At 47.8% G+C, this 27,715-nt stretch overlaps 1 protein-coding gene across 6 annotated transcripts in view; it reads right to left on the bottom strand.

The window, feature by feature from the left end:
- Window positions 1-8,593: 8,593 nt before the first annotated feature.
- Window positions 8,594-27,715, bottom strand: part of LOC119175166 (phosphatidylinositol-3,5-bisphosphate 3-phosphatase MTMR3) — a 39,183-nt gene continuing 20,061 nt past the window's right edge. For 2 of the 6 annotated variants that reach the window (XM_037426374.2, XM_037426375.2), the window contains exons 12-15: window positions 16,451-16,628; window positions 15,954-16,058; window positions 12,450-12,643; window positions 8,594-9,570 (exon numbers count right to left, since the gene is read on the bottom strand). In XM_037426374.2, the coding sequence (XP_037282271.2) occupies window positions 9,366-9,570; window positions 12,450-12,643; window positions 15,954-16,058; window positions 16,451-16,628 (682 nt within the window). In that variant the 3' untranslated portion in view covers window positions 8,594-9,365. Of the gene's footprint in view, window positions 9,571-11,207; window positions 11,310-12,449; window positions 12,644-15,953; window positions 16,059-16,450; window positions 16,629-27,715 lie in introns of all 6 variants that reach the window. The other 4 variants (XR_005110258.2, XR_005110259.2, XR_012894241.1 and 1 more) reach the window with 4 other exon arrangements.

Here is a 27,715-nt window from a genome sequence, read left to right as displayed (position 1 = left end):
ATGTCGAATTTTCTCTTCTTCGGGCATGGATGAGTTAACACGCCTGCATAAGTTTAATCCCGTCCCTTTCTCATCCCCTTTTCCTATCCCAACTATAGAGGCTTGGGAGGAGCACCTGCTCGGCTGCTCTACCTTGGCTGCACAACGCTCCTTGGTGGAGCGCGCACGGGCAGCTTCCAGCTCCACTGGCGTCCCGGAATAGGGTCTTGCCACTCTAGCACGCCGATGGGCCACGTCGGCACTCTCTAGTAAACTTTTTCTGAAATAAATGTTTTTTACCACCACCAGGTCGAGCACATCCTCAATATAGCTAGTAAAGGTCTCGCCAGGCTGCTGGGCTCGGTGGCACAGACGCTGGTAAGCGCGGAGCTTGCGGACCTCTGGTCGGCCGAACGCTTCGGTCACGAGGGTCTTAAAGGTGGACCAGCTGGCGATGGCGGTTTCGCGGTAGGTGAACCATAGCTTGGCGACATCAGCCAAGTAAAAGATAACATAGGCAAGCTTAGAGTCGTTGTCCCATTTGTTGCTGGCACTTACGCGTTCGTACAAGGAGAGCCAGTCTTCGACGTCTTGCTCACCACTGCCGCTGAAGATTGGTGGGTCCCGCTGACGGGTAGCACCGGGGCAGGTTGACGGGGCAGCCGATGGTGCTGGCTGTGCTGGGATGGGCTGGTTGGCGACTGCGTCAGTCATGTTGTACGGTGGTCTTTCGGCCAACTTGCGGGAGCGGAGCTCCAGGTCTGCTTAGGGATCTCAGCAGTCTCCACGAAATGTGATGATGTTTATTCGAACGGAGGAGTCGCAACGAAGTCGCGACGGAAAATGGGCGAACGGCAAGTCTGGCAAAGGCGGCACAGGTTCTCGCGCAATCAGAGCACGGGGTTCTTCGTTCTCTTTTGAAGGCGCATACGCGTTAGTGCGTATGCTCCACTACAATATATATATATATATATATATATATATATATATATATATATATATATATATATATATATATAATATGTGTGTGTGTGTGTTATGATTTCAACATTTTTCGAATAACCTCTCAAATTTTCAACTACTCATTCTTGGCCGACCCCCACAGTACATCAACAAGTGGGTTGTATAGGTGTATAGGTCACATAATCTTTACCAGTGAACGAGCGACTAAATACAAATCATTTCGGAAGAAAGCGTGGTGGCCAAGTCCTTGTATGTAGGGAACGTGCCGTCCCCAACGTGGGAACGGCCCGCTGTGCGTTCATTCGTGCACCTCAGGACTTCCAATAAAGTTTCGCAGCCATTCATCTATCTGTCTATCAGAAGTCACCGCAGGCATTTTTTTCGAATAGCTTTCATTTATCACCTGGTGTGCGACCGATGATGGCGCTGCGAAATCCGTCTGCATGACGTCGAAACGCGTGCTTGACAACCGTAAGCTCACGGAGGAAGGAAAAAGGTAAGCTGGAGAACGCGCGCGAGCCAATGAGCGCCGTAGCAGACGACACGGGCGTCTCCCTTCTCTCTCGCGCGTTCTCCAGCATACGGTTGTCAAGCACGCCGTCGAAACGGGGATTCCGGCGCTTTCGTCTGCTGCGTATGCCCGGCACCGTGTAGAAACCGCCGTCAAGGTAAAACTCCACGAAGAAGGTGTTCATTTGGTTATGTTGTTTATGGTGGCTACTGACGCTGTTCGAACAACCGTGAGTCCCCGCTTTTGGCGTTCATTTTAGAAGCGGAGCTCATTGTTTTTTAAAACTGCGGCCGAATGTCTTCGTGCATGGCGAGTGCTACGCAATGGCGGAGTACTGTTTTGTGCCTCAGTGTTCTTCGTCCGCTCGTGAAAAGGGCATTGGCTTTCACAACTATCCGAAGCACCTGAAGCTGAAGAAAACGGGAATAGCCAAGCTTTGAAAGGGAAAATGCCCCACGTGCTCATCGACCGCTTGACGTGACGCATGACGACTGCTAGCCACCGTGCGCGCCACTCTTCGGTTAGGTTGTAACCGGTTTGAGTGTCTCGCCAGTACTGAAGCCCTACACCAGGTGTGGTGTCGTTCCAAAACTTGCCACGAAGGCCCATTTGACGATCTGACGAAGCTGGTGAGCGCGGCATAGAATTTTCTGAGACAACGGCTGTATTTGCGTATTTTACTCACAAGCGCGTGCCTAGTGGACTGCTTATGGTAAATTCATAAGCGAAACCTGCTGCCGCTGTTTAGTGCACATTCTCAAAAGGTTTCCACCTGAGGCAGTGCAGACAATTGATTGATATGGGGGGTTTAACGTCCTAAAGCCGCCATATTATTATGAGAGACGCCGTCGCGGAGGGCTCCGGAAATTTTGACCACCAGGGGTTCTTTAACGTGCACCCAAATCTGAGCACACAAGCCTACAACATTTCCGCATCCATCGGCGGATACATCCGCCGCAGCCGGGATTCGACCCCGCGACCTGCGGGTTAGCAGCCGAGTACCTTAGCCACTAGGCCACCGCGGCGGGGCGGCAGTGCAGACAAAAAAACCGGCTTAATTGTACGCCTTTGCCATGCTATGCTACGTTACACGTATAGATCATATACCCTGCATTTGCACGAACAGCATGCCCCTTCACTGCAGTCGCTCACGATGGAGATGTTGTGTGGCGGTTTTCACAAGTGCGCTTATTGTAGGACGAGAGCCGCGACGGTGATGCGGTCTCTGCTGATCGACAGCCTCGACCGCGCTTCGAACGACGTGGTCTGCGGCGCGTACACTGCCTCGTCCTCGATGAGACACCGCGACGTTCCGCGAGCTTTATCTACATACTTGTAGATGCCGCAGAAAGGCTCGCGCTAAGTGAAATGCACATACGGCGTTATGTGCCGGTTCTCGCTTGTTATCACCGCCGTACTATCGGCGTCAAATGAAACCCGAACAGCAGAGCGCCTGTTTCAAGCTTACAAACAGTATATAGAGTTGGCCGTCGAGTCATCACCGTTGACAGGCGTGCACATCCGGTTTGGCAGCACTGCGCGATCCACCTAGAGTGCGTTATCTCCGTTTCTGCTCTAGTTTTCGTATCGCGACAACGGTGGAAATCGTGGGCGTGCCAAGCACATTTGATCGCATCACACGCAATTCCTTGCTTTTACTTCAGGGTCGCAGTGCAATCGGTGTCTTGGCACGATAAAACAAAAACAGAAATGCAATCGGTTCGCGGTTGATCTTCAAACGATTGTCGTATCTCGTTCACCAGCGCTGCTTCACCTGCACCCTTCTTTCAGAGAACGACCCAATCGATTCACTGATTGATTTGTGCGGTTTAACGTCCCAAAAGCACCATATGATTATGAGAGACGCTGAGTGGGAGGCTCCGGAAATTTCGACCAATCTGAGCACACGGGCCTACGACATTTCCGCCTCCATCGGAAATGCAGCCGCCGCAGCGTGGTTTAGATCCCGTGACCTGCGGGTCAGTAGCCGAGTACCTTAGCCACTAGACCACCGCGGCGGGGCTGAGAACGACCCGAAAGGGCTTCATTTTAGCTGGAAATGCCGAGTGTTTCTTCGGAAAAGAGCGCGCAAATTGTTTTGCTTTACCGGCACGAGGTGAAACAGCGTGAAATCGCCACCATTATAAACTTACCTTTGTCTACTATAGATGGAATTTGCCAGGCATTCCGTGATGATTGACTCCGTGATGACAAACCATGCTACAATACTCGCCTTCGGCTGCAGTAGTTTAACCTCTGTATTTTTTATTTTGTTCCTTTCAAATACCATACCTAATACGATCCTAAATACGATCCCCCTATAGTGCAATATTGTTCTATAGGGGGATTGTGCAGTGCTGCCACACCGAATGTGCGGGCCTGTCTGTGCCAATTACTGGTGGACGGCGCGCACTATGCCATTGATAAGGCTTGTTGTGCCACGCGCTCCGCTGTTCGCGTTTCATTTGGTACCGATAGTACATACGGTGGTGATAACAAGCGAGAACACGCACATAGTTTCAGTTTCATACCAGCAATGCTATCAGTGGCACCGCTCTGTTGTTTGGGCCGTCACTAAAGGAAGTTCATAATTGCACCTGAAAACATTTGTCAATTGCAGGCGTTCATTGAATCTCATGGACATATCCCCCAGGAACAGCGTGAGGCAGGTCTTTTTGAAAAGCACATCATTATTGAAGCAGCACTTGTCCACCATAGTTTAATCAACACAATTACTCGCCATTCATCTCCGCTACAAACATTTCACACCTCTATCGTGATTAGGATACTCTTGTGTTTTACGCGCCTTGGCGTGTAAACTTTTTAGGCCCTTATACAGTCACTCACCACAACCATAGTTCACATCTTGCGTCCCATGAACATGTGCTCTTTGGCCATAAAATGGCCCTTGCACCGTAATACACCTTATATCATCGATCATTATTACGTCAGCGCTGCATTATCACTTTTGCATCCATTACGGAACCTCTCTTATGGACTACACTGTGACTCAACCAAATAAGGTGTTTTGGGATGTTAAACCCCACACATCAATCAACCAAATAGAATGGGGCCAGGTGTGTTGCAGTGAAGCTTGGTTCCCTCTTGTTGGAGAACCCTACACATGCAGAATGTCTCACCCCCATTTGTGATTGATACCACCAAGTATATGTGATCTGCTGCAAAATTTGGGTTTCACTAGGACGAATGGTTTGTGCTAGAGTGGTACGGCAAAGTCGGACCTACACCTGTAATGTACACCTGTAATGAAGAAAAAGATTCTATATTTGTTATAGAACACTTTTTTTGTGCCTATTGCGATCAACAATGGTGTGCCTATGGCAAATGTCAATAGACGGTCACATAATCCAAACCTTGTAGAAAAATGTGGCGCATGTTGGAGTGCCCCAATAGTTTCTACCAATCAGTTTTGGTACTTGGGACATGGCCGAAGCATGTTTTTCATCGATGCTGTTGGTCCCCAATATTGCTTCAGCCACAACACTAGCCAGGAGCACTAGTTCATTTTTGTCTTGTAACGGCAATGGTATAAGCATGCATGCGATGGATTCGTGTCGTCGTGTTGTCCCGATATTAGGTCCACTTGGCCAGCTTCAAGAGTGGTGTAATTAAGTGGACACACTGCAATGCTTAGAGCGGCAAACTCTGCCAGAGATAGGGAAGTGTTCTTCTACCGTTGTAGGCATCAACACTCCTGCTCAGCAGCTGTGTTCGCAACATGCATTGGTGTAGCCAAGGGGTGGGGTTCGGCCACATCCCCCCAAAATTCTCAATTTGCATTTGTCTATATACATACAAATGTGTGCAAGAACATACATAAAGGGTTGTTGAATACCGCCCCTCCTCCGCCCCTTCCGAAAACAAATTCTGGCTACACCCCGTGCCGCCTGTCCAAGTGAAATGGGCAATACATGTTAACATAAATTTAAGTATTGTTTTGTGGGTACTGGATGATGCAAACTCATCTCATTAACCACTAAGGAAAGACGCTCGCAGTACTGGCACATCAGTGTTGCGAAATTCCTACGGTGCATTGCTCTGCATTCGAACATTGCCAACAGAACATCCACTGCACCCTTTGCCAATTGCATTGTAGATATGCTAGAGTAAGATGTGGCTACAGCGATACTTTTTAGCAAAGGGACATGACAATGAAATTACGGAATTCTTAATTAGTTGGCAATGTTGGTGACCTGGTAGTTAACTTGATGGCATTTTATACTCTTTTGAAGCTCACAATGCAGTAGAACGGTTAACTAGAATGACCGTAAATCTTGCCACATGCGAGGAACACTAGCTAACACTAGTCAAGAAAGGTGAAAAAGCTTAAGAGGTCTTCCAGCATTGTGGAAGCAAGTTACATTGGGAATTCACTTCTCTTTTTTGCATATTTTTAAGGTTGAGACTAACAAGAGTTCAAAGTGGATTAGTACCAATAAAGAACACAAAAAAAAACAATCCATGCTTTGGCCCTCTCTGCATGTATGCTGTTGATCAGGTTCACATGCAGGGGAAGTGATACAGGAACATCATAGACAAACAGATTCAAAACTTTTATTATGTGCTTGCCCCTTTCTAGAATGTTACATTGAAAACGCAGTCAAATGTACACTTCTAGGCAAATGTATTGACAATCCTTTCCTTCAAAAACTTTCACGTCCTGTACACAGAAAAACAGATTCCCTAGGAACAACACAATGAACGCAATTGCTGTCTTGGAAATGCTTACAAAAGAAGAAAGAACCCTTAAAAAAGAAAAAGAAAAAAATTATAATAGTAAGCAAATACACTGCAAAGAAAAAAACAATCTGATATACTCAGATTTTCCCAGATAACACTCAAAGACTGAATCATGTACTCGTGCTTGCAACAATCCCTTAAAACAGATTTGAACTGTGACTGGACAAAAAATATGTTGTAGGATTGAAACACATTCTGTTCAAGAAGAGACACATTCATCTGCAGATCACAGCCTCCAGCTATTTGAATGGACTCTCTATCATAAACTAGACTGCGGGCTTCAAAGTTGCCCACATCATAAGCATAACATCTTTATCTCTTTTCACTGCTCTGCTTCACTGTTCTGTTGTCAAATAAACATTTGACAAAGTGTGGCACCTGCATTTGTGAACTTCTAAAAGTAATATTGATAACAATAATAATAATACCAATAAAAGACCAGTGATATGTTAGTTTAATATATCACTAACTGTACCAAACGTGCCTAGTGCTATAAAATAGAGCAGTTTGGAGCACGTTTTAAAATTTTTAGAAACAAGAGTACAAATCTTGGCTCCATTATCACTTTGTTGAAATTTTTCACTGGTTATCTAGACAGACTTGAAATAGGGTGAGGCCAGCATTTCAGATAAGACGTGAGAGCAGTAACTCGCATCAAGAAGAAGAAAAAGAATGCATATCTTCTGAAGCTCATACAGTTTGGCATGAGCTAAAGAAAGCATGATGTGAATCGCCAAATGGTTACTAAGCCCTTTATTACACTGCCGACATTTTAAAAATTGGCTTGAAATAAGCACAATGCGATTTGCGATAAATAACAAAAAGTTCTCTGCAGCTGCTGACTGGAAAGCTTACAGAGAGCAAACATCGTGTTTAAAAAAAAAAAAAATCTATGTTACATTGTGGCTATTATGGACACAAACAAATTAGAACAAAAAGAAAGCTAAGGCAGAGGTGCAGTGCTTACAACACACATGCAACCAGTGGCCATTTCTGTACACACAATATAATAGAAAAGGCTTATTTTTAGGTCTTTAATAAAAAAAAGAGAAATAAAAGCGCATAAGATACATATTGTCCCTTTCAGAATAGCGGTAGAGACAATTACCAAGAAATATTCACAACATTGGTGGCACGATACATTTGATCAGAAAAAAGCTAGTGAGTTAATGGGGCATTCTCATATAGTACTAGGCTTTAAATTTGACAAGAAAAAAAAAAGATCAACCGAATAAATTTTATTGCCAATCCTGTTTGACGATTCCCTAAACTGAAGATTCACAAGACAGAGTATTCTACAATGAAGGTCTGATAAAAGGAATTGAGGAAATAGGAGTGGCTACTATTGGGCAATAAAATAAAATGCAGATACACAGTACAAACTGCAATGTTCAACAATCAAGAGCAGGACTTTGAGCAGAACACTTTTGTTATGGCTAACATTTTATAACAATCCTGGCAGTTGGGGAACGGCAATCTGTTGCTTCAAATACTCAAAGGGGCGAGAGCAGGTAGCCTAATGCCATAACCTACTCAATGCAAGTTTTTGAACAAAGTGAATGCGAACAGCTAATCTGAACGCCAGTGCAGCTGGTTGCTTCCCACAAAGCCCAGTACTCTCGGCTGGCAGTGAACTCATATGAACAAATTACCGTGAAGTTCTGGCGTCATTACTGAATGCAGAGCCTCTTGAGTGAACCACATCTGACCATCATATTCGTACCTCCAGATGCCAGTGAACGCAGGGTAGATGTATCACACGAATGCAGTATCTGTTCCCAAGACACACAGCAACCCACCAAACATACTCAAGATTCAAACAACGGCAGTTGAATTGCAGATGCTCAGCAGGGGTGCCTCAATGTAACCACTAGCACAAAGAATGACATTTACCATTAGAGACAGTTAGTGGAGCAGGTGCCATTAAAAACAAAGATAAAAAGTGTTTATCCTCTCAAGTATGTCACTTTAATATGTCTACTCTCCTAATGCACTCTCCACATTATGCAACCAACAGTGGTGTGCACCATGACAAGAAACTGTTGCATATCGCCATGGCAGAATAAAGGCAGCAAAGTCGAGAAAACAAAAAACAACAAAACAAAACACTGTCAGCCCAGCCATGTTAGAAAAACAAAGCACTTCAGGTGCAGGAGACTACAAAATGCCCCTCTGCACTTTTTGGCACATTTTTCTAACACAGTCTGCATGCAATGGGAGTTGGGAACGAAAAAGCTCCAAGTTCGCCGTGGAAAGTTTGTGTTCAATGAAGCGCAGATTTCGGGTGTCAAGACAGACCACAGATTACAATCTAATGCCCTGTGGTGTCATTGGCTTGTCCAGTAGGACTGCTCTAATAGGAAATATAGGTTCACGGCAGCCGAAACAATGAAGATTTATTCATATTTTACTTTCATTTTATGTTCTTTATTTTCCAAAACACAAGTAAACATACGCTATGTTGAAGCATAACACCACTCGACAAGCACATCTTTCCTAGAAAGCAAGCCACCTCATCCTCGCTTTTAAGATGCAAGATCACAAGAGTGGGTAAGTGATAGGAGCAAAACACAATGTTTTGAAAGTGATACAGCAGCTGTACAGAATGACAACCCGAGATGTATGCCTCCTTAACATAAAGGAGAACTGCTGGGAGGGAAAAAAAAGAGAAACCCTGAAGGTTAATACTCGACCCCTATATATGTCGCCTACATTGTTTTTTTTTTCTGAAGCATGTGTTGAAAGCTCTCGACGGGGGTTTCAAGTTTCCGATTAATCAGCGACTAGCATGGGCATCCGTGCGCGTGGTACAAGCTTCAGGTGCCCCCGCAGTAATGCGTTAACGTTTTGTACAAACGTCTTTGGATGAGCTTTGCGTGCCGGCACCCTCCCTTCACTTCTTGCCTTCCAGCAAACGAACCTGTTGCCACCTTCGTTCCCACTCCCATCACGGAAAAAACTAGACACACTGGTGCACCTTCCTCTTCCCGCACTTGTATTTGCAAGCGTCTCGCATGTTGCATCGCGGGCGAACAAGAATGATGAAACGCAGGGTGGGATGGTGAGGGCGGGCAGATGTGAATGCCATCCACGCACAAAGAGCTGGCTCGCACGATACGTGCGGGCATGCACGCGCTCTCGTCGTTCTGTCTTATGTGGAGGCCGCGGCTATCTGTGCCTTGGCCAGTAGCCGCTCGTTGTGGGAGCTTGCGGGGACCAGGGCGGACGGGCGGCAGGGGCGGCTGCGCAGTGTCTCGAAACACGTGCCACACACACGAACCGGCTGGTACAGCTGCTCATGAGGAACAGGGTGCAGCTGGCTCGCGCAGGGGTTGCAAAACACATGGCCGCAGTTCCTGCAACACGGCACCGACGCATGGCACCAGAGAGCGATGACTTGAACGTTTCGTTCAAACTCTTGCGACACAGCAGCCTTTAAAAAAGTTTGGCAAGCACTATGCAAAGTATGTAAATTAGAAGCAAGAGTGCAGCTTCTTTTACGCAAGAACTGAGGCAGCCACGGCTTGAACTTGTTCTTGGTGTGTGAATGTTTAGAGGGATACTGGAGAAAAAAAAATGACTTTTCTTGTACTAGCAAGTTATTCTTTGATAATAGCAAAATCTCAATGCTAACTGCGCGAACACACACAAAAAGAAAATGCCAGTGGCAATGCCACCTTCAAGTTCCCTCACTAATCGCCACAATATCGTTGCTTTTGACAGCATCTACTATGATCTATGTCTTTCACAATTGCTAAATAAACTACATGGTCCTCCGAGGTGCTGGAGACTTTATAGTAGCTTGTTATTTTCAAAAATAGCTGTAAAGCTCAAAATAAAGGTGGTTAAGCTTAGTTAAAGGAACTCCCACTAAAACAGAACGACAACAGCTTTTACAGTTCGTGACAAGGCTGGCGGCGTACCTATCAATTTTCAGCGTTGGTGGAGGAAAGGTACATCCGTGTTCAAAGCCTTTCAGAACGAAAAATACTGCTTGTAAAATAACTATATGCTTCTGGGAACTGCTGCCAGAAACACTACAACGGGTGAGCTTTCTGTAGCATCGTAAAAAAAATAGGTCGAGAAAAATCGTTTGTGGGTCCCTTTAATCGAAATGTGAACAACGTGAAATTCACGCTAATGAAAGGAGCTGAAGCATAGTGCATTATTCTCTTGGTAAACAGAAATCATATAATTGTTTTCGTAAGTGTAAACAGAACTCCCATTAAATGGAACATATTTTCTTGGTCCTTTCAAGTCTCGTTCAACGAGCGTCTGCTGTAAATACAGCAACAAGGATATCTAAAGCGAAAGACACGAAGGTAGGACAAACTTGTTACCATAAAATTTAAAATGAAGTGCCAGAGTTAGCTTTGGTAATTTTAAGTAGGAAACCATGCATTGCATCGGTTACTACAAAAGGCCCCTGATGGCAAACAAGTGGCATTGCCCATCGGCAGATCACACTTCTTCCTTTAACTGCCAATATTTCTTACATTTCTTGACCTTGCTAAAAATGCCAGTTTATGAAAACAATTGTAAAGAAATCTGGCCAATACCCATCACGTCTGACCCTGCATTGTCACTACAATGTCGCAGCACACAATGGGACATACTCTTTGTCCCACAACTATCATAATTTAGCTGCTTGCATTAACTTTCTTGAGAACTACGATTTTGCTACTCATATCCAGAATGCTCAGTCACGCCAACATTGCCCAATAGATCCCCGACCTGAAAGTACCAGTCACTTGCAAAGGAAAGGGGCACAACATGGACTATTATTGTTGAGTGACAAAAGGCACCCTAAAGAAAATGCAACTGTTTTTAGAGTGTAAGCACGAATCCCAACAGGGTTGAATGAAATTGGGGACGCCTTCTGGTAAGGCCGTAGGACCTTCCTGCAATGTGTGCAGGAGCAGTTGCAGCAGTAGTAACATCAGGCTCCGTTATTCATGCGAGTACGCTGTAGCGACTAGGCAGGCTTATTTACCATGTTCAAAAAGTGTTCCAGGGCCCCTTTTAATTGCCAGGACTTGCTTCAGAGATCCTTGGCACTCCGTAGAAAGCCTACCAGGGACATTTAGGTTTGGTCCTGTGGCAAGTAATCAAACAGTGCTCCCTGAGCACTTTTGCTTTCACATGACGCCTTGCCATCCGATTTGCTTGTGGCAAGTAAGCATTGGTTCTGTGAGCAACAAAGAGTCATTCTCCTGTCCATCTTGGCTATTGTGAAAAAAGTAACTAAGCATGCCTGCGCCAAAGAGGCAACATATGCTCCCCCACCTCTCGGCTGCTAATCATAGGTCTTCCATCACGCTCAGCATCTCAAAGTGCAAGCATGCCTCAGCATTAAATATCGGATTTCATATTCAATATTTTTGTTAACTGTCCAGCACTATTAGATTCGAATCCAATCCGAGATTAAATTTGTTCACCCCTAGTTAAAGGGGCCCTGCAACACTTTTGAAAGCATAATCATGATTTTGCTGCAATAATTTTCGAATCTGCCAAGTAAAAGCACAGTTATTGGCTCGACACTGCCCACATGCAATGCAGTTTTTGGCATTTATATGGCACTGGCCAACCGGTATCACGGGATGCACAGAAAGCAATATTGCAAAGCTTTCCGAAGGTTTAAACAAAGACCCTTTAAGCTCAAAAGCAACTCTAAGAGAGCTGACAGACTGAGCTTGTTTCTGGCAAGCAAAGCAGGAGCTGTGGCGTCTAGCACGGCACCTATGGCACGACATCAATGTCCCCATTTGGAGGAACAAATAATGCTGCTTGTTTAGTTTTGTTCGACTGGCTAATTCATAGACTTGAGGTTATTAAGTGCATATAGGGAGACACACTGGGACATTTCCATGAATTTGCATAACTGCCGTGTACATGGCCCACAAAGCCTATAATACAGTAACTGCATGTATACATACAGCAAGGACAGTTATTCTTTCTGCAGGCAAGGACAAAGCTAGCAAAAAATAATATTTGTAGAAATTTTATGTACGAAAACCACAACAGGTTTACGGGAGGTGCCGTAGTGAAGAGCTATGAAAATTTCGACCACCTGGAGTTCTTTAGTCCTAAATATAAGGACATGGGCCTCTAGCATTTAGTGTCCATTTGAATGTGGCCAACATGACCAGGATTCAATCACGCGACCTTTGTGTCAACAGCCAAGCAGCAAAACCACTAGACCACCAAGGCAGGTTGGTCAGCAATGAAGACTTGCCTGCAGTGGTGCTTACGTCGCCCAATCCAAAACTCGGCATTGCAGCCCCTGCAGTGTGAGGCCGCGTGGTCTGGCACCCAGAGTGTGGCGCGGGCATCGCGTTCGTCCACCTGCTCCCAGCTCAACTCCGACGAGCTGCTACCGTCCTGGCACCCGCCCCACGGAGGATCCCCGCTGCAGTCCAACCCAAGCGGCTGTAGGGCACATCCCCGTCACAGGGTCAGTCTCTCGCTCGCCACACAAACATTCGCACAACATCACATACACAAGAGCAGTTCAAATAGCACACACTGCCAATTTGAACCACTTTGGCATTGCTCTGTTGAGTCAAGTCTTCCTGTCTGTGCCTATCCCTGTCGTTAGCCCGGCATAGGCGATTTCAAATGAATGTTTCCCATTTCTGTATTGAAGTTTACTTTACTTGCTTGTAGCATTTTCCCACCAGGTGTTTGCCTTTGACGCCATGCCGAAATTTTATTGACACCTGCTGACGTGCAGCATGCCGAGACTGGCACAGTTCAGCTGGTGCCCGTGCATTCATGCGCAAAATTTTCGACATTGAAGACGGCCGAGAATGATGACATGACCGACATTTCCGATGATGACACAACTTCGGCTTGCCGGGTTTTAGTAGCACGAATAAGAAAACTGCGTCTAACCGATCTGGAAACTCCACATGTTTTGTTTTCCTCGTCTCATCGTTTCACTGCCATCTCATGCTTATCTGAAAATATCTGGGATGTTCCAAAGGTAAAAAATTTTATCAGCTGCGTTTCGGCCCTGCTTGCTGGACACCACATGAAGAGTGGAGTTTTTTTGCAAGAGGACGGCCCATTGCTGACCCGGCTCCACAGCACGGGGCATGTGCGAGTGTCATGCTGCAATTTGCAGTATCCATTGATTCCCTTCTAGAGAATATGGAATGTTAAAATTTGCCGACACAATCCACGAATCTCCCATGTCTATTGGTTCAGTGTAAAAATATTTCACTACTACGAATTCCAGAACACAAAATGTTTCAGAATAATGTATAGAATTTTACCCCCCTTATATCTCTACAACACTTCACAATAACGAATAGGGATATTAAAAGACTCGAAAAATAATGCCCACCTCTGTACCTTCCACTATCATGATCATTAAAAAGCCCACGTATTTCTCTGTATGCCTGCCCTATTCAAATGGCGATAGGGCTGTCGCCATCATCATCGCCTGGTCCTTGTTTTTCCCGTCGGGCTTCGCCCTGTTGATTGTTTTCGTCGGGCAGCTTTACCTGCGTGCTTGTTTTTTAGAATTTTGGTTGGTAGTTGAACATTCAAGATGAGCTCCGGATACAGCACGAAAAGAATGCTAAAAAAGTGAAAAATCTGATGCGAGTGACCTATAGGATGAAGTCGCTGATGATTACTGCACGCTTCATTAACGCTCAAACACTACTATGCACAGTGCGACAACAAAGCATGCGCGCGAGCACAGCTGCCAACTGATACGATTCGCACCATTTGTCATGATAAGGAAACAGCGATGAGAGCGCAGACGACCTTGAAACAGCGTGTGTGCACAAACGTGAAGAATCGGCACTTAAAGATGACGCTCAGCAGTGCATAAAAGGATGCGCACGTTTAAGAGTTCGTATTTCAGCAGTCAAGCCACCCACATCAGGTTAGATCGCGCTCTTCTTCAAATAAACATGCACTGGTTCCGTAATACTTCACTTTTTTTTTCGCTAATTAGAGCATAATGCGGTCGCGAATGTTTACACAGCACAGGTATGCAACTCGCATGTTTGCGTTTACGATTTTTGAACAAAATTTTAATACTTTCACTGAAACGACTTTTCAAAATGACGAATGATGTTTAACGCTTCCTTGAGATTTGTTGTATTGAGATTTCACAGTATGATGACACCGGGCATAAAGAATTATCTGTAATAAATAAATAAATGAAGACTAGTCTTGCCATAGCTACAGCAATACGAACACACGATAATGATAAATTTTCAGATATAACGAAGTTATGCTCGCATCAGATGCAATTTAATTTGAATGAAGTTTGAGTGCACATTATTAAATATTTTAAAACTGTATGTGCAAAGGAGCTCACATGAATTTGTATATATCGCAGTTTTGTTACACATATTTTTGGCATTTCGAAAAATGGGAAGAAGGGAGAGATGGATCAAAGCTTGTGATGAAAAAAAAAAAAACGTAAACAGCAGGGGTGTGCTCGATCCTAGGTGCGTGTCAATATCAACTATTAATCGGCACCGTTTTCTTAACATGATCAAAAAGTGTTGCAGGGGCCCTTTAGACCATCAGTGTTTCAAGGTGACCAAGGCTCAGTTTTGCCGTGCACAGAGTGAGTCGAACAACATAAAAGCAACAAGAAGCCAATGCTGCCGCCGTGGAAATGAGATACCAATGGCTACATTGCAGCACGTTCCGTTCGTGTCGATAATTTGGAGTCCACCACAGAGATAATTTGGCTGCACATTGACCTGAAAAGGAATGCAGTCTACCCAGCTTTATTGAGTTTTCCCCAACAGGCGACATCTTGAGTAATGTTACTTATGCGGGTGTGGCCTCCACCCTCTCCAGGAATCCAGCACAAAGCAAGCAAGGGTGTCTGGCAGAGTAACCATTGAAATGGTCTGTGGTACCTAGTTAGATGCCAGTGAAAGACAAGGTCCATGTACAAGATACAAAGAGTTCTCGCGTTTGATGAAAACATCACGAATAGAAGATCGATGGCATGGAGCCACTTTCCTGGTCCCGAGAGCTTTCCACATCTAGTGTATAAATGCCACCACCATAGTGCTTAAGCTGACAGTACTAACATTTAGCAGCATCATACAGAGCATGCATTTATTTTTATACACACACACGAAAATTTTATCTGCATGCAAGTTGCAGACAGCCAAGAACTGTCGAAGAACTTGTGCTCTCTTTTCACATACACAAGTTTTACACGCCTCCTCTAGAAAGATGCCCGAGGAATGGCTCGCGCTCCCAGCGGAGTTGGCTTGCCTTCAGTTTTGAGCAAGCGCCGCGCGGTGGCACTCGCGACCGACACTATCATCACGACGGTGGACTATACCAGCTAAGTGTTTTTCATCTGCGGCCAATAGGGGCGCGTCAGTCGAGACTTGTTCGAGACCTGCAACTGTAGACCACTATTTCGGAGGCTATGCAAAGTGTTGCGTTGTTGCACCCTCCGCCACAGGTGACGCTAGCGACCGACAACATTCTAAAATGAAGGAGGGAAGGGGTGTGGCAGCTGTTTTCCTTCACAAGCGGCACGCATCTAAATAGAGGAGGCGTTGGTTCAACATAAGCTAAAATGAGAGAAATTGTTAGCTTTGTTAGAGCTACCTATGAGAAGCCTGGACGCTAATACAGTATGCTAAGCTTTTGAAGCAATACTTGCAGCATTACGATAATGCATGCACACACCATTCATGCCATAAAATCATGCCTCGACTATCAAGTTGCAGCAAAAACTCACAGCATCTTCTAGAGACTCCAACGCGTCTTTGCCGTTGACGAGTAGAGAGCGCTCTAGCGCGTGCCTGACCCTGCGAAGTTCGTTTTCTAGACTTTCTATTTTCGCCTGCAACAAAGAAAAAAGCAAATCAGCACGACTTCTCTCTAAGCACACAAAGGAGACAGTAGAAAAAAAAAAAAAGAACGGCAGATATGCACAGATCTATATGTATGAGCAGTCAGATATGTAATTAGCACTTCCTGGCAGGGGGAAATCAACTGCTAACTGTTACTGCACTTTTTTCCTTTAAAAAAAAAAACAGCATTAAAGAACACATAGAATGCAGTTTATCAGTTTAAAATAAGTCATTGTTTCACTTCAGTGTCTCTAAGACGAGCAGAGCTTGCGGACTCCACAGAAGACAAGTGCAACACGGATTGGTGTGCTGAGCAAAGCAACAATTATTCAAAGAGAAACTAGTGCTATCGGAAAAAAAGCAACATAATCAAAGTCCTGACCTCGTTTTCTAGAACCATTTGATGCAACCTTTGCTGGACAGCGTCGACAGGACATGCCAATCCGTCCACATCAAACTGCTGCTGTTGCTGCAGGGGTGCTGCAGTTGTTCTGGATGCCACAGGATCTAGCAGGAGCCTGTCATCACAGGGAGTGGCTGGATAGCCGGAACTGGGAGTTCTGGATACAAAAATAGGGGTGTAATTCTTTACAGTGACATCATTTACATAACTTGAATGCTACTACAGTAAAGGCTTGTTAATTTGACTTTTGTTAATTAAAAAAAAGTAAACGATTTGGATGCATTTTATTCGTCCTGGCCAGCAAGTGTGTTGTTTAATGGCATCAAGTTCTCGTCAATTCGGTCATATTTGGATGCGAACCGGTCAATGTGAATAACCCTCGGAGCAACAGAGCGAAGCACCGCGAATGTGCAACAAAAAGTAAAAAAGAAATGAAAAAAGGTATTCACAGACAACTAAAACAAGGCTGTGTAGTCCGCATCACCATTGTCATCAGAACGAATCAAAACCATAAAGTTAGTATAACAGAGTCTGTTAACACTCCATTTCGGTCAGCAGCCACAGCATTGACTGTAGGCCTTCAAAAAGGCATGGTTGCCATCCAGGACTGCATTATTTGCGACCAAGGCCTCAATAGCGCATTTTTGTTGTTTTTGTTAATACTCTGTACCATTGATCTGCGTGGGCACTATCTACGATCATGTTGATAGCGACTGCGGTAACACGAACAGTGGCTCTGGAAAACAGTGACATTGCCGGTGACAGAACTGCGTGGACATTGCCAATAATTGTGTTCTTATAGTGACAACAATTTTTTTTTCTTCCAGGGAGGCGGCACTCAGTAGCTTCACTCTGAATTGGTGTAATGCCCTCGCTGTACCACATAACACTGACATGATAGAAGCTGTTGATAGTCAACCGCTTTTTGCCAAAGTCCATTTGCTGGCACAGAACACGCTAGCTGTACATCATGATGGTCAGTTGCCAGCCGTATTACCCGTGGAAAATACTCGCGTGTGCTCATGGTGGTGTTGGGGACAAGTTATAAGGGAGAGGTACAATGCATGTTTTCAGTCAATTGTGGCTCGGGAGTCATGGAAAGCAGTAATAATATGAACAAAGTCCCAAGATGATCAAAACCCATACCCCTTTATGCGGCTCTTATGCAAAATAAGAAAAGATATGCGATTCTCATATTCATCAAAGAAATTAAAGTGCACTGATGTAATTGACAGTTTGTGGTGTACACGTATCCCGAAGGAGTACGGCCACCAGCGTGGGTCCGGTCTTAGCGAGCCGCAGGGCACGCGTTAACCGTCGCCGTGGCGGGAAACACGATACTGCTCAACGTCGCAACACTTTATTGTGGCAACACCAAACGCAGTACAGCCCGTTGCAAAAAGGCGCGGCGGGAAAGCAAGTAGGCTTATCCACGCCACGGGCACAAAGTACTACACAGGGGTGCCACGAGCACGTCTCCGCGGTAAAGCTGATCCACGGAGACCGGAGCAAAGGTCCGGTTGCTCGAGCGAGGGCAAAGGCGCTCGCGTTGGCTTCGAAGGAAGACGGGTCGGCGTAGCGAGGCCACGCACTAGGACACCGTACTGCCCTTCGGCCGTGAGTACGCAGCGGGGCAACAAAAGGTGAGCGTTCGCATCGGGCGCGAGGCGCCGTCAGCGAAGTCCGACGAGCCCCGAGCGACGGGACTCGACGGACGGAAAAGAATGCGTGGCTCACCGTTTGAAGTCCCGGACTGTACTCCCCGCTCCCGACGCAGCGCGCGAAAACCTCTCGGGAGGCTCCCCGCGCGGCGCCACAGTCAACATCCGCTACCGGGTGAGGGAGTTAAACGTCACTCCGCCCTTCCCAGCGCGGCAGACAGCAAAGGAGGGCAGACATGTCGGGACATGAGAATGGCAGAAAGGCGGGAAAGCCCGCGCAAAGGCAGCGGGCCACCCTCAATTCCCACATCCCCCTCTCCTAAACTTGTCCTTTACCGGTCTGCAAAAGGCAGCCGGACGTCACCCATGCAGTTAAAATGACACTGCAATGAGCGGTAGCTAACCTCAGTCCAGCCCTGTTACTGCTGCTAAAAAAAAGATCACAAATGAGAAACAAAACATAAATAACAAACACATGACACTATACAAATAACTGCGGAAGGGAGCACAGCAACGTGGCACTAGTGTTCGTGGTGCTGAAGGGGGATAGCGTCCAGTGCGCGGAGGGGCGGTAAAGGCGTGACAGTGTCCGCTGGGTGCGATGCCTGAGTGCGAGGTCAGAGGTACGGGAGGGGGCTCACTGATGGCTCGTTGCTGGTCTTGATAAGCAGCGAGTCCGACGAACGCTGCCTCGGCTGTGCTTCGGAGGCCCCCGCATTTCTGGCTCGATGATGAAGCTGGTACGTTGCGCGAAGCCGGGCCTCTCCAGTGCTCAGGGAAGCCGACCCAAATTGGCTGCGAATGGCGTTGGCCGGCAGCATATAGCTGCTTTCAGCTGGCCTCGCGCAGGAGCCATGGTGGTAAAGGCAGCGGGGCTTCTTCGACGACGGCCGAGAACAGAGCACAGCCAGATGGTCTGACGTCAGTGGGTCAATGACCCCCCAGCACCTCCAGTGTCCGCGTCGATGGAGGGCAGCCATGACGCACTCTTCGCGGGCTCGCACTGAAGCGTCACGCACTTACACACGCACGCACACACACCGCCGACGGCTGCGCGAGCGTAGGCGCAAAGCGTCCTTCGTCTCTCTCCCTCCCGGCAAGCACCGACACACAAGGTCACACACAGCTCCCTTCGCGGTAGACGAAACGAACACGAAAAAAAAAAAAATAAACACAGAGCATACTGACACTAAACATCTGGCAAAACAACAAAATACAAATAACACTTAATATTAGACAAAAGAAACAAAATACACATGAACACTTAAAAAAAAAAACTGGCAGCAGACAGAGCGGGGTCAACTTCTTTACGAGAAAAAGGCCGTAAAGAAGCTAACCTATACTGAGGCTAGACAGTAAACTGAGGGCCTTCGGTTGCGGAGAAGTCCGCCGTCCGGCGCGAAATCACAAAGGTGACCGCTTCCTCAGATTATACCGGTGCGGGGTCCGAATGCGGTCCGCCGCTCCGGGTGTGCCCGTTGCTTGCGCGAAGTGCCGCAGGGCACTGGCGCAAGCTCGTCAGACCATGACAAAGGGCTTCAGGTCTTCGATGTGGGCACGGCTGAGTTTTCCCAAAGGGGATCTTTCAGCTAGTACGCGCCACGGACGCTCACTGACAATCGGTTCATAAGACCGGGCGGCTTTCCAACCCTTGGCTCAACCGTTTGTCAGACGTGGCAGGCACGGAATAGCGATAAAAGCCACGCTTCGTGCCGGGCCAGGTCACAACATTGCTCAGTTTGCAAAAACTTTCAAGCCACTCAGGTGACCGGCCATGGGTTCGTCGTGAGAGGATCGCAACAGTGCGGCTCTCAGACTTTTGGGCATAACCACCTTAAACGGGTTAATGGACTCGTCGTCAGTGGCTATATATTTCAGCAGAAGCCCGTCATGGTCCAGCAAAATGAATCCGCCGGGGACTCAGCGACACACGCTGTTTCAGCCCCCTAATCGCGCCCGCCGCAGAACAAGCAGCGTAACGGCGCTCCGCGCCTCGTCAAGACGGTTTAACGGCGCCCGCCGCAAAGCAAGCAGCGTATACGGCGCTCCGTCCCTCCGAGACTCGAAACGGATCACTCTGCTGAGCCTTCAGTAGCTCTTCGCTGCCGAAAGCGATTCCCATTCTCCCAAATGGGGGAGTCTGGTATCGCGCCCACTCAGGACCGCAGCAACAACCGCTTGAGTCGGCGTTACGGGTTCGCTCTCGGCCTCGTGGCCTTCGGAAAGCTCCCTCGCTCGGCCGCTTCGCAGCCAAGGTTTGTCCGCATGGGGACTCACCCTCCTCGCCGAATGGCGGCGAAGCTGCTGTTTCGCCCCCGACGCTTGCATGTGCTAAGGCACCGCGAGCGGCCGTCGCACCGAAATCCAGGTTCTCGGCAGACAACAAGGGGCACGAGATAGCGCGTCAGCTACCAAGTAGGAGTGTATTCACCACAAAAAGGGGTGACGACACAGGCGAGCGCCGAAGGGCGCCCGTCGATAGAGGCGGTGGCCTCTTGGTGCAACGCGGCATGCCACGAAGCAGACATAACGTTCGGGTAGGGCAAAAGGCCCATTCCGAAGCGACGCGCCATCTCCAAAGGGAGCGGCTAGGTGCCTCGTGTCGTCACCGCAATAGGGGGTACCGACACAGACGGGTGCAGAAGGGTTCCCGTCAATAGAGGCAATGGCCTCCGTGTGCAACGCGGCATCCGCTAAAAGGGACAGCGGACAAAAGTCCCGCGAGGCAGCCATGTTGCGACGAGCCCGAATCGCGCAGGCGAACTGACTCGCTAAGAGCAGTCAAAAGCTAGAGCTTTTGATACCACGTTGGGCGCCAGTGTGGTGTACACGTATCCCGAAGGAGTACGGCCACCAGCGTGGGTCCGGTCTTAGCGAGCCGCAGGGCACGCGTTAACCGTCGCCGTGGCGGGAAACACGATACTGCTCAACGTCGCAACACTTTATTGTGGCAACACCAAACGCAGTACAGCCCGTTGCAAAAAGGCGCGGCGGGAAAGCAAGTAGGCTTATCCACGCCACGGGCACAAAGTACTACACAGGGGTGCCACGAGCACGTCTCCGCGGTAAAGCTGATCCACGGAGACCGGAGCAAAGGCCCGGTTGCTCGAGCGAGGGCAAAGGCGCTCGCGTTGGCTTCGAAGGAAGACGGGTCGGCGTAGCGAGGCCACGCACCAGGACACCGTACTGCCCTTCGGCCGTGAGTACGCAGCGGGGCAACAAAAGGTGAGCGTTCGCATCGGGCGCGAGGCGCCGTCAGCGAAGTCCGACGAGCCCCGAGCGACGGGACTCGACGGACGGAAAAGAATGCGTGGCTCACCGTTTGAAGTCCCGGACTGTACTCCCCGCTCCCGACGCAGCGCGCGAAAACCTCTCGGGAGGCTCCCCGCGCGGCGCCACAGTCAACATCCGCTACCGGGTGAGGGAGTTAAACGTCACTCCGCCCTTCCCAGCGCGGCAGACAGCAAAGGAGGGCAGACATGTCGGGACATGAGAATGGCAGAAAGGCGGGAAAGCCCGCGCAAAGGCAGCGGGCCACCCTCAATTCCCACAAGTTGCACTTTGTTTTCTTGATACTATCAATAAATTCCCAATAGGTTAATTTCGACATTTTTTCCGGTCCCGTGAAACCTGAATCAAAATGTGTTATGACAGTCATCAGCATTGAAATTCTTGTGTAGGCTGTGAACCTAACGAAGAGTTCTCGGCGCTGTTATGCCTGCGAGTCTACACCAAACGTCCATTCCTCTGAAAAAGGCAATCTGTGTCAAGGCCAGCACGCGAGCACGCCTGACGCGAACAACTCAACGGCGGCGTCACGCGGCGGCGCCTTCCTGTCTGGCGAGTCTTGCGCAATGCGTGGCGACGTCACTCATCCTTGGCTGCAACCACGCGCAGCGGCTCCGGATTCGATGAGAATGACTCGGCCCAGCAGCGACCCGATTAGAGGATTCCAATCTGATTGGAGGATTCCACGGCCAGCGGCGCTTCTGGTTGGACATTTAGTTACTCAAAGAATCCTCCCAGTGCATATAAGAGAGTCTTTAAACTGTCGGCCCCAATGCCGAATTTGTAACGCCTCTGTATCTATGCTATACATAAACCTTGTTCAACTCACCGTCGTCTCGTCCGCTCGTCTATCAGCTTTGCGCAGAAGAAATCGCGAGCCGAGAAACCTACGCTACCAAACGGCTGGTGACAGTGTCGGCAAAGATCGGAGCAGCGGCGCATTCGGGCCGTGTTGGCGTCACCGTCTTTCATAACAGTGGTGTCAGCGGCGAGATTCGTGGCGCCCTTCGTAACGTCGCCGGAGGCGCACTTCGTAACAGCGCATTTCAGGCAAGGGTGTGCAGTCAAGACGGGTTGAATACCTCTCTGTCAGCGGACCGGTTAGGCGGAACAAGGATGCCAACGGTCCGGTTTGGCGTGAAGACAACCAACGAGACAGGAAAAGTCATTGCGACCTCGACTCTATAGAAGGTGCAAAGGCATTTCGAGCAGGCGACGAAGCGACGGGGCCATTGTCGAAGCCACAGTGGTATTTGCTGTTTGGGGGGGCAGCCAAGACTAATCTGGCTGCGACTGCACCTTGAGAGCAAAGTCAAGCGATGTCACGGAAATTTGCAGATGTGAAAGAGTAACTCCTAGCAAACGACGAGGGATTATAGTCGACCACTCCTCATTCTTCCTCTCTCCATAGTATCCCTGCATGGGGTGGAATGTTGGAAGATAAACCTGTCAGGCCGCTACATTCTTCAACCCGTACGCAGACAGGCAAGTTTGGCACGTGTCCCAGAGAGCCAGTCCTTCCGAGGATGATGACCTCTTCCCCACCTCTCTTTGAGCTTTAACCCCTTGACAGGACAGTTCATGGGACCTATATCAGCTAGGATCAAACATGTGCAAAATCTTGGCGTCGTGCGAGGAACCTTGGTGTTGTGCACTCGTGACCATAATAGGGCATTGTTTAAACTCGTCCACTGTGTAGCGTCCTTCCCCGCCTTCGTGGATGTAGCCCCGAGACCATCAAGCGCTGTATTGGCGGAAGATGTGGGAAATGTGCCCAGGGTTGGCAACCTGACGTTATATAAGGAGAAGACATTTTGTACGATTTCAGTTCTTCAACCAGCTCTTACTTGATCACTTTATGCCCACTTCCAAGTTTCTAACCATGTCCAGTCAATCTTCAAATATCATCAGTGAACCTCAGATAACGATTTTTTCATGGTAACGACTATTTCGAAAATCTCCCCTCAAATGTCCATTGCTTTAGTGGGGAGGTGGCATGCATACAAATTTGGCATGCATACTCATAAGTGTCTCGTATAGAGAAATATGCAGTTTTATCATGATACCTTCAGTAGTTCTCAAGTTACATCGTGCTACATGGTCCAATTATATGGTCTGCTCGTGGAAAGCCTAGCGCTGTAACAAAACATGCCAGGAAACTGCGAATGGTGTTGATCTTTGCTCAAAAGAAAGCTACAGGGTATGGCACTCTCAGAATTCTTTAATAAGCTCTCTTTTTTTTTTTAGAAATCATCATGGCTGCCGACACACTATGTCAGAAACAGAGTGGCATGGACAAATAATCATCCAGAAAAAAAACTGGGCCATAAAACAAACTGAAGATTGCTGTACCCACAAGCAGTGTTCAGGGATTCAGTTAAAAAAAAAAAACAATCAAAATCTGTCTAGTCATTCCCGTGCTACTCTTTCCACGTCCACGAGCAATGCACAATGTCCAAAACACACTTAAGAGAAAACGGCTATCAAGGTTTTTGAAGTCGTTTGCATTTGTCAAAATGCACCAGTACTGTAGTCCTTGGTGTCCTTGTATAAAGGAAACCTTTTGGATCTCTGCCCTTTTACTTCATGCATTTCTTATGACTTCCTTACTCGCTGAGCATCTTTTTCAGCAGCCCTGTGGAGGGTAAGGGTCCCAGGTTGCACACCCATTGCAGCACAAATCTTGGCGTAAGCTTGAAAGTTGCCTGCGTTGTACCTAGCAACTGCCTCATGGACTGCTACTTCCACGGGAAAGAGGGAGGCATGCTGCTGCTTAGAAATTAGTGACAAAATGATCGAGTGAAGGCTTTCAGCGGAATTTTGTGCCTTGTTGCCACTGCAGCGAGCCAGCAGTTGAGGGTCGGACAGGCGTTGGTACACTGGCTGCAATGCTTCAACAACTTTGGTGGGCAGGTTATACTTGTGTGGAGGTTGTGGCTTCTGCTCCGTTTCTGCTACACGGTGCCTGCACCAGCTGCGGGCACCAAAAGGACAGAGCTCGTGATGAGGTTGTTATGCATCTGTCGATGAAACATGATGAAAGGTGGCCATCACTGCTTTCTTCACTTATTCGACGTCCGTGTTGCTTCCCAGTGCTATGCCACTATAGCTGGTGAGCCTTTTAGTCAAGTCCTGCGTCAGGCCACCTCTTGCGCTGGGCGCCTTTCCCTTCTTAGACTTGATGGGCGTGGCACTCGGTTCTCTTGTCAGCCTCTTTTGAACATGGTTCACGCAGTCCTTCATGAGAGGTACAAACCCATACAATTAATTGCACAGGCCCACGCAGGTGTGACTGTCATCGTCACAAATGATATTCGTGTAACGGAGATCATTTTTACTGAGGGAGTGTCCAAAAGGCTGCAGTGCCGTTTCCACCTCCATGCGTCCCGCAACCACGTCTGCGATTTTTTGACAAGCATGCGTCTTCCTCCACTCTTGATGTGCAGGATCGTTTTTGGCTGGACCTAGCGAGCATCCGAGGCAGAAGTTTGGCAGGACTGTGCAGTCAAGCACAAGTCCAGTATAAAATTCTATCACGCAGCCTACACCAATGCGAGAGTTGTGTCCGCGTGTTAGCCATGTGCCATCACAGACAACAGTAATGTCTTTAGTGAAGTTTACTTCCATTTCCCGTTAAGTCTTCTTCACAGCCTCTTCAGCATCTGCGAAAACTTTCTACAGCTTCTTCAGCAGCTGGCTTCAATACCTTTTTCAAGAGGCGTTGATAGGTCTTCTGGTGCAGCCCTCTGCAAGAAGCATTCCTCACTGCCCAGAAGTCATTTAGAGCAGTAGGCCCTTTACCGATGCACCTTATTGCCTGCAGAGACCGTACATTCACGTCGAAAACTCAACCACCTGGTTGTCTTGGCCAAGTCCAATGGGTGTTGGCTGAGCCACAAGAGTGACATGTGACCACCATTTTCATGGCAAGTCCATGCCTTGTGTCCCGATCCACAACCAAACTTTGCTCATGACAAACAGGGCAGAGGGTATTCCCAATAATCGTGTTTAGGACGCATCTCACGCAGTCTCGTGTTTAGGACGCAGTCGTGTTTAGGACGCAGTCTGCATCATCACGTATTATTCTTCCTGTGGCGTCGGCGTAGTTGCGTGTTCCGGCGGCGCAGTCAGTGCAAACTTTCGCTCAGTAGCGGACATCGCGCTGAACGACTCTTGAATGCTGGTCTACTGAGCTGCTGTTTCCGGTGACACAAAACTGGGTTGAATGTGTCCCTGAATAGTACGGCGCTCGCTGGGCACAATCTGCCCAGCGAGCTGCACGTCAAACATCTCATCATCTGCCGGAACACTTCACTATCACGCTAAATAGCGAGATCCTCGTTGGGAGAGTGTGCGGCCTCACGTCAATGTATGGCATCAACGTCGTCGCCTTCCGAGCTTGACACGCACTGGCATAGCTTCTCCTCTGCGTTGTTCACCACATCGCTTGACGGAGAATCCAAAGTAGCATCACTTTCGGCAATCGACGGACGACTTGGTGGGGGTGTCAGCGATCGTCGAGGATTAGGTGTATAGCCCTTTTGCCTTCCCTAAGCGAGCCGAGTCTTGCGTTTTTTCTCGAAGGTGCGATCCATTGCAACAGAACACGCACCATTCCTCCGAACGGCCTCCTCACACGGAAAGCCGCGTCAGGCGTGTGTTCGGCAGAACACGCAGAACTCGTCAATCGCGCAACGATCCGCAGGCCGCGTCAAACGATTATTGTCTCGTAAAGACGCCTTGAAAAAGAGTGCCGAGACTGATCGCAAAAAAAAGCACGAGAGACGAAGAAGCACGCGAAGAATGTTTGCAATGAAGAAGTCTAAGGAGACGCGTAGTAGCCGGCGGCATGGTTGCGAGCCAAACATGTGCGCGCCCGCAGCAGCCAATAGCAGCCACTTGCTTCCCCTCATCCTCGAGGAGCGCGCATTCCATCCAATTGTAGCACCGCATTTGAGAAGCGAGGCTTTTGAACACCCAGTGAGCTCTCCAATCGCAAGCGAGTTATGCCTCGACCACGCCGCCAAGCCCAGCACTAATGGCAAAAAAAAAAAAGAGCAAGAATTTACAAACAAAACAAAACCAAGATGGCGGCACTCAAGTAACAAGCAGAGAAGCAGCGCGGGCGAAGTTTGAACATTTTCGGCGATTTCTCGCAGTTTGCAAATCATTTTTTAAAGCACTTATAGGGTGAATTAGGCACTGATATTTACACCAGAGGTAGTTTATGACACATACTACCGAAATATGTGGGTTAACAAAAATAGACTTTTTCGCGATTTTTCTGTTTTTGAAAGCTACGTCCCCCCTTAATGTAGAAAATATATTTCACTACTATGAATTTTAGAATACCGAATGTTCCAGAATAACGTAGTGAATATTATCCTCCTCATATCTCCACAACACTTCAATATAACGAATAGCGATTATAATAGTTACGGCTGTAAGAATAATGCCCAGCTCCGTGCCTGCCACGATCATCATCAGAACGTCGGCGTATTTCTCCATTGGCTTGCCCTATTCAAATGTGTAACAGCCCTATTGTCATCGCCTGGTACTTGTTTTTGCGTCGAGCATCGCACCATTACGATTGTTTTCGTCGGGCAGCTCTACCTGCGCGCTTTTTACACTGCTGTTTTCTAGCCTTTTGGTTGAATGTTCAAGATAGCTCCGGAAGCAGCACGAAAGGAATGCTATGCGAGTGACCTATGGGATGAAGTCACCGACAATTACTTGTGCATGCTTCACTAACACTCGCTACGCACGGTGCGACGAAGCATGCATGCGAGAGTAGTTGACGACCAATATAATCCATACCACTTGTTGGGATAAGGAAACGGCGACGAGTGTGAAGACGACATTGAAACAGCGCGCGTGAAGCAACGTTAAGAACCAAAGTTTAACGCTGATACTGCGAAAGAAGGATAAGAGTTCGTACTTCAGTAGTCGAGTTTCCCTCATCAGGATACATTGCGCTATTTTTCAAATAAACGTGCACAGGTTTCGTAATATTCAGCGTTTGTTCTTTCTCGCTTAATAGAGCATAACGCGGTCGCGAATGTATACACAGCACAGGTAGGAGACTCACGTGCTTGTTGTGTTCACGATTTTTACACAAATTTTTAATGCTTTCACTACGACTTTTCAAAATAACGAATTATTTTTAGCGGTCTCCCGAGATTCATTGTATTGAGATTTCACTGTAAATAAATATTCGCCATTTGAACGAGCGCCTCATCCGATCTGTCGGACGATGTATCCTACGACGGGGGCTTGCCACCAAAAATGAGACCCA

Source organism: Rhipicephalus microplus, chromosome 3, assembly GCF_043290135.1.
Source record: "Rhipicephalus microplus isolate Deutch F79 chromosome 3, USDA_Rmic, whole genome shotgun sequence".
In the NCBI taxonomy this organism is placed as follows: Eukaryota; Metazoa; Arthropoda; class Arachnida; order Ixodida; family Ixodidae; genus Rhipicephalus; species Rhipicephalus microplus.
The sequence above is the reverse complement of the archived record's forward strand: the minus strand, read 5'-3'. Positions and strand labels throughout refer to the sequence as shown.